Here is a 13,146-nt window from a genome sequence, read left to right on the forward strand (position 1 = left end):
ATATAACTTTGAAGTTAATGTTTAATTTAATTGGTTTAAAAAATTCCACAATTCAGAGTCTTGAAATTTTTACTTTAATGAATACTACCTCTGGTACACTTTTACTTAAACTCTGTTTTTTGAGTGTACCATAACACGCGGAAAAACAGCCCTGAGCTGAACTGCCTTTCCAAGCTGTAGTGCTTAAGATTGTTGTGCAACCACAAGATTCTCCCAAGAACACTGCAGAGCCAGTGCAGCCCCACTGTGCCCGGCTTCCAGCACGTGGAGTTGACCAGTGGGGGCACGGGCCGGGCAGGGGCACTGACGAAGCGAGGGGGAGTGGCACACGCACCTAGCGCCAAATTAGATGTAAAATAATGAACATTTCAATTAAAATAATTAATATTGGGCTGCACTCGCGGGGCGGGGCGGGGAGGGAAGGACACACTAAGCACTCAATTAACCATTTCAATGTTTATGGATCAGGTTGGCCGGAGGATGTGCCGCTGGTGCGGGCTGCTGGTGCGGGCTGCTGGAGATGCTGCGCTGTGCTTTTAATTATAATTAAACATGCGAGCAGCCGAGTGGAGGAGGGCTGGGTGGTTGTCGGCGGCCCGTGGGCTGTGGGCTGTGGGTGGCGAGTGGGTGGTGGATGAATGGCCAGCTTCCAGCTCGAGCGGCTTCTCTCCTTCTGCTCAGGACATAATCACTTAGCCGCGTGCAGAGCCGCATTTAAAATTAATTCTGCTCAAGTGCGTTTCTTGGCAAGAGACACACAAAAAAGCACGTGGCACACGTGGGGGCGGGGGCAGTGGGTGCGGGGTCAGGGGCGGGCGCGGGGAGCTGCCCCCATTTACCGTTGCTTCCCGTTCGCGAGCGCAGCAAATTGCACGCTAATTGCTTTTGTTCAATTAAAAGCAGCGGCCCAGGCGAGCTCAAACGGAGCCAGCCCCACCCCGGGGTCCACCTAAGCTGCGCTCCCGTCAGAGATGTTCGCAGCGGTGGCCAAACCAGATTTGGGTGCCAGCAAGTAGCTGCCATCATCCCGGCCAAAGGAGAAGACAAAATGCCCAATGACAAGCGGAGAATTTTCGGAATTCATCAGGAGCAATAGGTGGGGGTCGCCAGTCATGGTGCACCATCAGCATCACGAACTGCAGGTGCAGTTTTCGTAAAATGCCAAGAGGAACCAGGCTGTCAAACCCTAATCCGAGGTTTATTACACGCAGGATAGGCAGATCCATTGCACTCTGGAGGAGTTTATAATAGAGAAACCAAACGGTACTCGAAAAAAGCCAGATCCCACCTGGAAAAAGGCCGAATCGGCACCATCCAGCTGGCCACCTCAGCTGGAAGGGCTCATCTCCTCGGCTCGGAATTCGGAACACCGGGGCAGAGGCACACCCGAGCTCACGGACCCATTGAGCGCTTTCCCACACGCAGGGAGGCAGGGAGGCAGGGAGGCAGGGCGGCCAGGGGGTGGATGAGGACGGATGGCGAATGGGTGGCAGGGCTTTTTGTTTTGGTTTTGATCCTTTGCGCAAATAATTGCCTAATTGTCTCTGGCTCGCTCGCTCTCCGTTGTCGGGCCGGGGAAATGGCAACGCATATTTCTTACGCAAATCCATTTCCATCTATTAATTGGCAGCCCTCGGCAGCTGCTCCTTGTGGCCGTGAGTGCGCTCCCGCCGCTCCTGCCGCAGGACTATCATCACCGGCATCGGTCCTTTTTTACACAATTAAGCGCTTGGGCAAATAAGAAGTGAGCTCGGCCCAATGTTCCTCCCTCCGGGGCGCGGCGCGGCCCGGTGCGGTGGTGCCACTTGAATCCGAGCTGCGGTTCGATTTGCATACACGCCCGTGCAGCCGTACGTCCTGTGGCAGGACTCTCGCATGCGGTTATCGATTGCCGGGCACGGGCACTGCTGCCCAGGATTAGGCTTCCCAGGCTGTCTTCGGCTGTCAGCGAGAAGGCCGCCCGTTATGGTCGCCCTCATTTGCATTGGAAATTGCCTTAACAACGCACTTAAACGATCGCCGCAACATCGACCCGCAACGAGGTCTTGGGTTGCCGCCACCAGTCACCCCCTCGCCGGGCGACTTCTGGATCGAAGCCCTTGCCTCGGCGGCTGGTTCGCTCCAAATTGTTATTGCAATTATCATTGCCGGCTTGTTGTCAACATATTGATAAAACCCCGCCCTGCCCCGCCCCCCACAAGTATGCAAACGAAGTCGACGAGCGGCGCACGGGGAGGGGCAAAGGTAAGGGGCGGACCACGGGCTGATTGCAGGCATTGTCAGCGACGCAGTCATCATCGTCGCAGTATCGAGTTACGGAATTTCCACGTCTGATTTACGGCCCGTGACAACTGCGTTCTAAGGTCCAGCGAACCCGAACAGAACCTCAGCCGCACCGGAGAAACCCGATCGAATCGGGGGCCCTCGAACGTGATGAAATAGGGTTTTGAAGACCCAACCCGAGGTCACAGCAAGAAGGAGTTTTCTGTATCGAAGTCCATAGGTTCATCTTTAGGAACGAAGGAAAGCCAAGATTATATAAGAAAGATATTTATTATAAAATTAGGATCCTTCTTCTGAAACATCGGAAACATATATCACTTAAAAGCTTATATGTGAGACAAAAACGAATTATATCTAACTTATTATTGTTTTCCCCATATATTTAATGGTCTTTCCTGAGGCAATTAAGTAAGCCAATTATTTAAATAAGGTTGGGAAGACAGGATAATGCTTAAACCATAAAACGTTGTTGTATCTGAAAGTGGAACTTTCCTTTCACGTTGATTAATGTAATTACATATTTTTATATAAAATATTTAGTAGGTGTAAATATTCTTAAAAGCTGGCCATATCATACAGTTTTTTGTACACTTCGCCACTTTTGTAGTTACTAGTTGGCTTTTTGTAACACGAAATAACCCCGAAGCAACCAAGTTGGCTGTTAAATTTAAATCAACGCCACATCTCGACATTGTGCATATCATTTCCCAGTGAGTCGAACAAATAATTTTGGTAAGCAGTAAATAGAAATATAATACTCAAATTTATCTCAGAAAAGTTAGGTAAGATAAAAGTGAACACTCGCAGAATACAGAGTTTCCTCCGCTTCTCTCCCAACTCAACCAAAAAGAACGACACAAATCAATGACGTAGGAATTTTCGAAATTCATCGGAAATAGTAAGTAACTTGCCTACATAAACATGGCTTTATGCAGCGGAAACCATCACACTGAAGGCTACATAAAAATTTCCAGAGGAGTTCATCCAAGGCAGTAAAGTTCTGGAATTCTTATAAACAGGCTTAGCGCTGGGTAGGAGAGAAAATCAATGAAGACAGATTTTAGCTCTTATAATCACCCTATAATTCCATTGAACTAGAATATTTACTGTGATGGAAAGAAGCCTTAAGGAGAAATTATTTTTAAGACACTAGTTTGCGTAGGAACGATAAGGTATAACACCTTAATCGAGGGTTAACCCTCAAATATTTTTAAACTACGAACAGTAGTTGCATGTTAAAGTAGAAATGCATTTAAATATGTAAATCTCTTTGGTAGATTAACATTCATAAAACCTGGTGACATCCTAGGACTACTTAATTGAAATCAAAGCTACATCTTGACTGCATATGTATCAGTCGCTCAGTATCCCAGGGATACAATGGAGTAATTTTGGTAGCAGTAGATCAACATTTAATATCAATATCTATCCCAGTAAAGTTAAGTAGTAGGAGGTGAACACCCGCAGAATGCAGAGTCCGTCCCCCAGCACTTTTTCGCTGTGCAATCTCACTTAACCCGCGCAATCTTAGCCCAAGCAGACCCAGAAGCGGCGACAGTTGCCTGCCCTTGATAAATGAGACGGCGCCGCCTACGCCTCGAGTTCCCAGTTCCGAGCACCAGGAACTGGGTGTTCGAGAATCGGACGGCGGACGTCGGACGTCGGACGCAGGACGTCAGTCGTCGGGCGTCCAGGGGTTGTCGCCTTCTGTAGCTTGCGGTGCGCCGCAACGCCGATCAACGCGATAAACGCTGGGTGGGTTACGTGGCTGCGGCTGACAGTGTCAACGGTTGCAAGTCAAAATTAATTAGAATTTTTCAACTGCGAAATACCCGTACCCCGGCCCGAAATCTAGGGGATGCACTGCGGCCCAATGTACTCCAAGAAACGCCGGGCGAAAGCGGTAAATTGAAATCAGTACAAAACACTGGAATACAAAAAAGAGCGATCATTAATCATCGGGTCGAAAAGGGTTGACAAGCTGCGCACTGCTCTTTGCCACAGGGTTGCTGTTGCTTTCAGTTCCGGCTCCTTCCGCTCCTTGACCGGAGTCACATCCGCCAAAACAACAGCAAAGGGGTTGGGGTTGCGTAACCCGATGCAATTAATGTCTCCTGATGGCTGCGGGGTAAGTAAATACGTTTACGAGACCAGCACATCAGGTAATATCGTTCTCGAGGAGCTCAGCTCTTATGTATTTCACCTTCCTGGTTAATGATAATAACGACACTATTGAAATAGAGCAAATTTTAGTTATAATCATAACAGTGAGATGGCCCAATACCATTCGAATATGTGGTTGTGCCTGACACCTACCTCATTCAATTGTCTACAAAGCGGAAATGCCAAAGGAAAGGTTTTCATTTTCCTGCTAGTCTTAAAAGTGAAGCTACATGTTTGCGTTTCAACCTTATGGTTCTATAATGTTAAAAACAATGTCTTTCACATTTCACATAATTATTTTTGAACAGCACTAAGACTTGATACTAGCAAACTATGTACGTACGACTTATTTACTTAAAAACTGTATTTTCTAATTTCAAAACTTCCCATGATATGCGTTGAAATGAACAAAAAATTCATTGAGACATTATTTTTATTTATTAATTAATGCCAGCTTAGATCTTTAATCTTTATCTTAAACCGTTCATCAAACTAAACCATTATTTTGCAAGACTTTAAATGGTGTATTTTAAAAAATAAAAACTTTTATGGATCTGAATGAGTTTTGAAAATGGGAAAAACCTATGAAAAAGCAGGCACACTTTAGATAAAGAGTGGTACGTGGCAAAGGACGCTCCTTACAAACCTAACATCTTACGAGACTGAGGTAGGGCTGAGCGGTACGCGCTTCAGTTCTCAGCTGAATCGCTCGACGACGAGCTTCCAGCGGATGAAGATCCCTCCGGGCCAAGGTCGGGATCGGCGAGCAGCAGCTGCATGGCCTCCACGCCGCTTTGTTTTACGAACTCCGCAAGCGCCTGCACGGTGTGGTTGCTCCGCATCATCTGTTCGATGGCCTTATTCGTGGAAAACGGGTTCCCCAAAAGGGACTCGCGCAGCTGCCGCAACCCCTGGTGACCACGACGCTGCTTCTTGGACTCCTCGCCCGCGACCATGAGCTGCACCGCCAGCTCGACGTTGTTGTGGCATCCGGCCAGCGCAATGCGGGCTTGGCCCTCCGGAAAACCCATTCCCAGCAGCTTTTCCACCAGCTTCTCCGTTTCGGTGGCGTCCGCCGCCACGGCCACGGACGAGGCTTCTCCGGGAGACCCAGCTCCTGCCTCTGGCGGGGATTCAAGGTGCTGCTTCTCCACTTGCGACATTTTGCTAGCTTTCCCTTGGCGTCACTATCGGTATCGATCAGCTGATCCTTCTCACACCCCTCTTATTTGGCTTCGAACCGCGAAAGCTATTTCTCATTTTGGTGTGACCGAGTCTTAGGAAATCCTTTCACTACGGTCCTACTCTTAAAAATCTAATTTCACCAAGAAAATACCTGGGAACGTACTATTATCCCGGTGAGCATCAAGCACCGTTCGCACTATGGTCAAATTGTGGTAGCAAATTGGAAAAACAAAGGTTTTTACATTTTTGATTTAATCGTTAAGAAGTCATTCGAATTGGTCACCTCGATATCAAATTCAAATTGAAGCCAAACAATATTTTTTTCGTGAATTCGTAGCTGTTGCTTAATTTTTTTCCATTTCTCTGAGGATTTTAGGTTTACCCAAGATATTAACATTTTTGTTTTTTTTATTCAGTAAAAATTTACGAAGTTTATCCTGCTTGCCGACAGGAATTCTAAAACAAACATTCCAATAGAATTTTAGAATAGTATTTGCTATTCTATTGCAAACCGAACGTATTTCAAACATATTTTTAATATTTTTGATTTGCTATGTCTCAGGATTTGGGTAAAAAGGTTTTTTTTGAGAACATTTGCTTAAGTTAAAAAATCTTCTGTTTGAATAGCTATATCTCCAGCTGTAGTAATTTCTTTAAAGCCCCTTTTCCTTAAAATACAATTTTTTTAATTTCCTAAAAACAAAAAAAAATTAAGAATTAACTTTAAAAATTGTAATAAAAACAAATTGTAGGGAAAAAACTAGCGCTCATTTTAAAATTAAAAAGAAAACCTAAAGCAATTTGTAGTGTTAAAATAGTGTCTGTAAATAAATGTATTTTGAAAGAATTTGAACGAATATGAATATAGAATTTCTACAGCTGGAGATACAAGTATTTAACCAGAGATAATTTTTTCAAAATTTTCGTTTTTTAAAGAAAGAAAATCGGCCAAATCCTGATACGCTTGATACCGAATGTAATTCAAAAATGTGTTCGGTCCATATCTAAATATCTAGTTCCATTAAACCTGTTGGACATATTATATTACTCGCCTAAAAAAACTGTCGTAATATGTATGTAGTTAAACAAAAATAATTCGTGTACTCCCCGAACTGTTGAATTGATGAAAACTTTAACAGATATTGGTTGCCAAATTTTTCGAAATCAAAAGATGTACCCTTTTATTTTGCTTTGTTATTTATTGTCCAATATTATTAATAATGTAAAATATCCTCGATTAAACTTACATAATTAACTTTTAAGAAAATAAGTTGTACTGGTGGAAAAGGTGCAAACTCTGGTTCTCAGCAATTAAACAGTCTCACAACTGACTTAAATTCAATAATTCAGCAATTCAACAGGTTTGGGAATGCCACAAATAATTCCGCCCCAAATAATTTTTCAGATTGCACTCAATTCAATTACTTTGCAATTTTTTTTATTCCAGGCGTTGCGTTTGCTGTCATCCTGACACTTTGACATCTTTTGAGTCTGTGATCAAACCGGTTGACAAAATTTCTATAGAATTCAAGTACTTTTGTAAATTTTCTAATTTTGCATTCTGAGAGCACCAAAGGTAATAGCAGCATGGCGACTGGCCAATTGGTTTTATCGATAACAAATGCACTTGTCAGACGCATTGAATGCAACTCTAATTTTGCTTTCCTTTTCCTCCGAAGCAACTTACCGGTTGGATTTCTTTTGACATTTCATCAAAATGGAAGCCTTCAATCTAGTTAATTCCCCAAATCCAGATGAGCCCGATCAATATGGACCCAATCAAATGGATGTAAATGAGATGCTCACGGCGATTTTCCAGAAATGCACGCCGCTCGAACGTCCGTACCTCCCTAGATTCCCCAAGCATGTGTTGCTGCCCCTCTGGGCCAGGCCAAATTTCCCCAAAATTACTTTAGGGCCGCGGGCCAGGTCCGCGCTGCCACCGAGGGGCGGACTGCAGATGGGCCGCACGGAAATATGCCACAGGGTCCCCAATAAAATAGGCAACTTTCCCCCAGGACGCGTATTCGCGGCCACCGTGCTGCACATGAGCACACTCGACAGCACCTTGGTCGTGTCGGAGTGGGACTCCACCCTGGTCGAGTTCCTGTTCGTGGGAAAAATCCCGCTGCAGGAGCTGGGGCAGCTGCCCAACTACGGCGAACTCTTTGCTGTCTATAGCGCCGCGGAGAAATCCTTTTCGCGTATCGCCCTCTACGCTGGCACGGATGGGGCATATGAGGCGTACCGGGTGGACTACGGCACCTACATTCGCATGACTGGCATGGAACGAATTTTTAAGCTACCGGAGGATCTGCAAAAGCTGCCTGCGGAGGCGATCCGATGCTGTTTGGTCAACGTCAACAATGCCGCCCAGGTGCCCGACTGCAGTAGCCATGGCATCAAGCTGGAAGTGCTCCACAACAATGGGGCCGAGCTACTGGTGGACCACATCAAACCCGAAAAAGCAAGCGAGGAGTCGGACGGGTCTGAGGATTCGGGAGTGGGCGCATCCTTTGAGCAATCTGGAGCCGAGAGCCGCGTGCTGGGCAGCACTGCTCGCGTCCAAGTCAGCTTTGTCCATTCCCCCATCGAGTTTTATGCCCATTTTTTGGAGGGTCCTGTGCCGCCGGCCTGGAAGGAGGAGGAGGTGCCCAAGGGCACATTTACATTTCGCCCTTTGGAAGTTGTTCTGGCGAAATATGAGGACGGCTTGTACTATCGTGCCAGGATCATGAGCATGGTGAAGTGCGAGTGCCTCCTGTTCTACGTGGACTTTGGCTACTCCCAGTTCGCACTAGTGGACTCCTTGGTCCCGTGCTTCGATGTGCAGAAGATGAACGCCAGCTTGGCCGTGAAGTTCAAACTGGAGGGACTCCAAATCCTAGAATACCCGACCGAGAAGGGCGCTGAAGGCATAGAGTACTTGACGGAGAAACTAGTCGGCCAGCAGATTGATGTTACTATTACGGACTATCAGCCACTCGAAGGCTATTTGATCCGCCTTCCGGAAGCACTATCCGGCGTGCAGGAGCAACTATTGGCGGAGGGATATGCATTTCCAGAATAAGGTGCACACGAAGCATTTTGTTCGAACGATATTCATACTTTCATACTAGTTATTGCAATAATTATTGCCAAATTACTTGAACAAAACATTTCACGTGACAAACAAATAAAACCGCCGGCATCCCAGCCATTAGTATTTATTACAATGTTGTTCAAAGAGCTCGGAATCTTCTGCTGATTTCGGACTCCGCCGTGTATCCCTGCGGTACGGATTCCGGGCAAAGGCCATAAGCTAAAAACACAATTACAAGGCACAAACAGAAGATATAGGACCGGGTCCCACATCTGCCGCCTCTGCGCCAACTTTGACTTCTATTTATGCGTTGCACAATTTTAAATAATCACCCCACTGGGAAATTCCGAGCGAAAACCCTTTCAGCCGCCCCTCGGAGCTCCTGGTACTTGTGTGTTATTTACCCTGATTTATTGCCATTTCTCCCGGCCGCTGTTGCGCCTTTTGGTCACTCTTTGTTTGGAGAGCAGAAAGCAGGGTCACGAACAAGTGGCCCGTAAAAACATTGCCGAACCCTCATCTATCACAATTTCTTGGCCGCTCCTAGCTCGTACATTTTTGGGTTTAAAAACGCATTATTTGGCTCTTTGGTAATTGAAGTTTTTAGTTTTCATTAGCCGCCTGTCGGACGGGCGGAGCGGGGCAGGGCCAGTGGCGACAAGGGACGACACTCGGCCGGCAAAGATAAATAGCACCTTTAAATTAACCCATTAACGAGTGCGGGACACTCGAGATGGTTATTTTTTAATAGCGAAAAAGCCCATATTAATAACCACGTTAAAGTTGGTTTCTGCGCAGTATTGTTACACTATACGGAGCCACGGAACTGAAAACAACAGAAGTACCAAGAAATATCTATAGAAGGGAACGGTTATTGTCCTTAAATTTGTAGAACAAGAAATGGGAGCATGTTGGAAAGTGTTGCATTTAGAAAAAAAAAAAATTATCTGGCGAGTGTGCGACCATGATTAATTTTTCCCTTGTTAAAAACTTTTCAACTAATATTTTGAAGAATGGCCTGAGGAAAAGCTGTGAACAGTGCTTCATCCACATACTTTCAATTCTATTCTATTTATTCCGAGTTATAAAAGTCATCCATTAAATTTGAAAATGAATTTGTTAGTATCTAAAGTTAGCATTTCCTTAAGAAAACTATTATTTCGAGGTCACCTTGTTATGTTCTCTACGAACAACGGCCTCGGAGTGTCTTAACCTAAAATGAGTAATTACTGATACATTAAAAAATAAGAATACATTTTTAATATTTTAAATAAATAATCCGGTAGATTAAATTTACATCCTTACATTTGTATTCTACTATCTTCAGGTCACTAGGAGGCACATTAGGTGTATCTTGTCCGAGCAAGGATCTACCTTCTTGCATCCCCTTACAAGATGCGTTCCAGTTCTCGGTCGCCATTCCAAGCACCTTTGTTGCTCCAAACAACTTTGACTGCCAGAAGGGCGGTAAGAACTTCCGGGGATGAAAGGGGCTTATACTTTAAAGTCCGCTGAGCCCTCACAATGCACCCATTGAAAGTCGATACATTCGTGCAATGCCTTCCTCCATTTTAAACCGGAAATGGAAAGTTCTATCCGCACTGCGAAGCGCTTGAAATATGTGCGAAACGTGTGTGCCAAGTGCCCGGTTCAGAGCCAAGACCCCGATACTTATCGGGTGTCGTCGCCGCCGTCGAAGTTGAGGAATTGGGATTGTTCGGCTCGATCCTACAACAAGCGGCGGAATCACTTAACACACCGTTAACACCCACATTAGTTGTACTCCGGCGCACGTGGAGGAGGGCGGGCGGCTGGCTGCGTTCCACTTACAGCCAGAGTTTCAATTACTTTCCCGGAGCCACCACCAGAAGCATAATGCGCCGAGGAACTCCGCGTCTCATAATCGAATTAAATGCATCGCCCCGGGGCAGGGGCGCGGGGTTGGGATAGCCCGGGCTGAGTCGAAAAAGTCATTAAAAACGCAGGCAAACGATTGTACGCAAATTTGCTGGTCCGCTCGCTGTCTTTGTTCCCAGTCCCAATCCCCCTCGGCTAACCAGGAGTTGCTACCGGTTGCGCACAGCTGCGGGCACGAAAGTAGCACCAGGGTCGCTTTACACTTTTCTAGGTTTGATGAGCCTGCTCACACGCGGGGTTTGATAGACGTTTAGGGAACCTGATCTAGGTATATGAGGTATGTAGAGTATTATCTAGAACAACAATTTCCTTTTTACCAAACGTCCCTATAAGCAATATAATGTTTTAAAGAGTGCTTAAATATAATATAAACAAAATCACATGTAAACATAAAGAAAATATATTTCCCGCAGTCTCAAGGGGGAAAAAATTCCTATATAAGGATATGCTGAAAAGCGTTTGTAAGAAGAAGTATATTAACATTTTTAATAAGATATTCAAAATATGATAAATAGGAATAAATACTTCCCAGTTTACTTTTTACTTTTTATTATATTAACTTTCCTTACTTTGTTGTACCCAACGCGAATAATGATTCGATCATAAGAATTCGTTTGCAATACAATATTTCAAAGAGTGCAACATTAGGTATTTTAAGAAAGTATTTAATATATTAACAAATAGGAATAAACACTTCCCAGGTACCTACTGTGTCGCACCCACCGCAAAAAACAATCTGATAAAACGATTTATTAGAGTTCTAAATAGGATATTTCTAAAGATATTCGTGTTTAATATGTCATATACTAACAAATAGAATTAAATATTTTCCAAAATACCTGAAGCTAGCTTCGTGCCCTCCAGGGTACCCCTCACCCTTCACCGGCACACATGAGCTGGTCGAACTATGAATGGAATTGGCATCGAAATCGCACGTGGCGATTCTCTGGTCACCCGCGATAAGCAACTGCCGTCGCGTGGCCTGCCCCCGGATCTCTCCGGAGCACAGATACTATCGATGAATGGACGGATGAGTGAGGTGAGTGAGTGAGCGTCGAGTATTTATGACTCCGAATCCGATTTCGAGCCAGATTCATTTCCATCGGGCGATAATCGTTATTAATATTATTAGTGTTTGTTCGCAGGATACTTTGGTTTTCGCAGGGCACACACGACCGAGGCGCCCTGCGGAGTCACTCTTTCGGGGATTGGCCTCGCTGAAACCCATAACTAGCCACACATACTACTTGTGGATTTCAATTGGGTACCCCGACGTCTTTTTAGTTCGCCTAATAGCTCTTATGGAATGGATTACCCGCGGCAGGGCAGTTAGGTGTGAGAGGAAATCCTTTACCGCGGGTGAGATGACACCCCGTATGATATACTTCTATGGGGTATGGTGTTGATATAATCGGAAAATTGAAGCTTAGTTGGGAAGGAAAAAGACAGATTGATTGCATCTACGTGCTACATTTAACTGGAGCTCAGTTATAGCCATTTCCTCTTTTTGGTTTTGCTAGAATGCATCAATGTATGACCTCGAACTGACCGAGGGAAAACCGGGAATGCACTTAGACCTTTCACACTCCCACACCCACCACAAATACTCATACAAATTAACTTTGTGATCGGCTGGACTGGAAAATGGCAGTCGAGCTTAGCAAATCAGAAATTTATGGGGCAATCCATCAATGCCAGTGCGACGGGCGGTTTTAAAAGGGACTCTCCTCGCACCACCGAGCCAAATTAAGCCAAGCCACCGCACAGCACCACTCTAATCGCTTCCCACGATCGCCGCGGCGCAGCTAGCATTTCCATATGTAAAGTTGCGCCTTCATTAATCCGTAAATTAGAAGCATTGAACGATATCAGTCGCCCTCTTCCCGGTTCGGTCGCACTCCGGTCCCCGAAACAAATCACTGCACACACGAAAACATGCACACGGGGTTCAGGCCGAGCCACCAAGGGCAACCTCGAAACCCTAGCCCAACACAATCCGCTGCGGTCCCACCACCACTCTGCACAGTGGAACCAGGGGTTAACTTGGGGATTTGCTTGCAAAATGTTTGAAGTTCCTGGGTCCTCCCTACTTTCACCTTCGATCAATATTCTGGTTATCTGTTTTCTAAATTAAGAGATCTACTCGCATGACATGGTTATTATTGACTTTTGATAACAAATCTCTAAAAAAGTAAGCTTCAATTCAAAATACATTTAGCTTTGATATTTTATGGTTATTTAAGTGAGGATAAAAACGTTATAAGACCAAGGATTTCCTATTCATCTAACATGTGTTTTGATAATAATAATAATCACAATAATCATCTATTTCGGACATTAATTTTTAAAATTATAGTTCAATTACAATTTTTGAAGTTTAAATTCCAAATGAAATTGTTAATTTTTATAATTAAATATATTTGAAGTAAATATGACTTATATTAGTCAAAGATTTTCAATCTTTATTTAAATGGTTTTATATTGAAAATGTATTTGGTTGCATTTATTTCAAATAT

At 44.7% G+C, this 13,146-nt stretch overlaps 2 protein-coding genes across 3 annotated transcripts; one reads left to right on the forward strand and one right to left on the reverse strand.

Moving 5' to 3' along the window:
- Positions 1-2,913: 2,913 nt before the first annotated feature.
- LOC127012516 (uncharacterized) lies at positions 2,914-8,821 on the forward strand. Of its 2 annotated transcripts, none has more exons than XM_050890602.1 (3): positions 2,914-3,015; positions 7,079-7,207; positions 7,311-8,821. In XM_050890602.1, exon 3 carries the CDS (start codon positions 7,349-7,351, stop codon positions 8,699-8,701), a length of 1,353 nt encoding a protein of 450 aa, XP_050746559.1. In that variant the 5' UTR covers positions 2,914-3,015; positions 7,079-7,207; positions 7,311-7,348; the 3' UTR covers positions 8,702-8,821. The 2 variants fall into 2 exon arrangements, with proteins under 2 accessions (XP_050746559.1, XP_050746560.1); XM_050890603.1 differs by lacking the exon at positions 2,914-3,015 and adding an exon at positions 3,073-3,181.
- LOC108035770 (uncharacterized) lies at positions 4,862-5,704 on the reverse strand. The gene has a single exon (XM_017111476.3). It carries the CDS (start codon positions 5,607-5,609, stop codon positions 5,136-5,138), a length of 474 nt encoding a protein of 157 aa, XP_016966965.1. The 5' UTR covers positions 5,610-5,704; the 3' UTR covers positions 4,862-5,135.
- Positions 8,822-13,146: the final 4,325 nt, after the last annotated feature.

This window comes from Drosophila biarmipes, chromosome X (genome assembly GCF_025231255.1).
Source record: "Drosophila biarmipes strain raj3 chromosome X, RU_DBia_V1.1, whole genome shotgun sequence".
Classification (NCBI taxonomy): Eukaryota; Metazoa; Arthropoda; class Insecta; order Diptera; family Drosophilidae; genus Drosophila; species Drosophila biarmipes.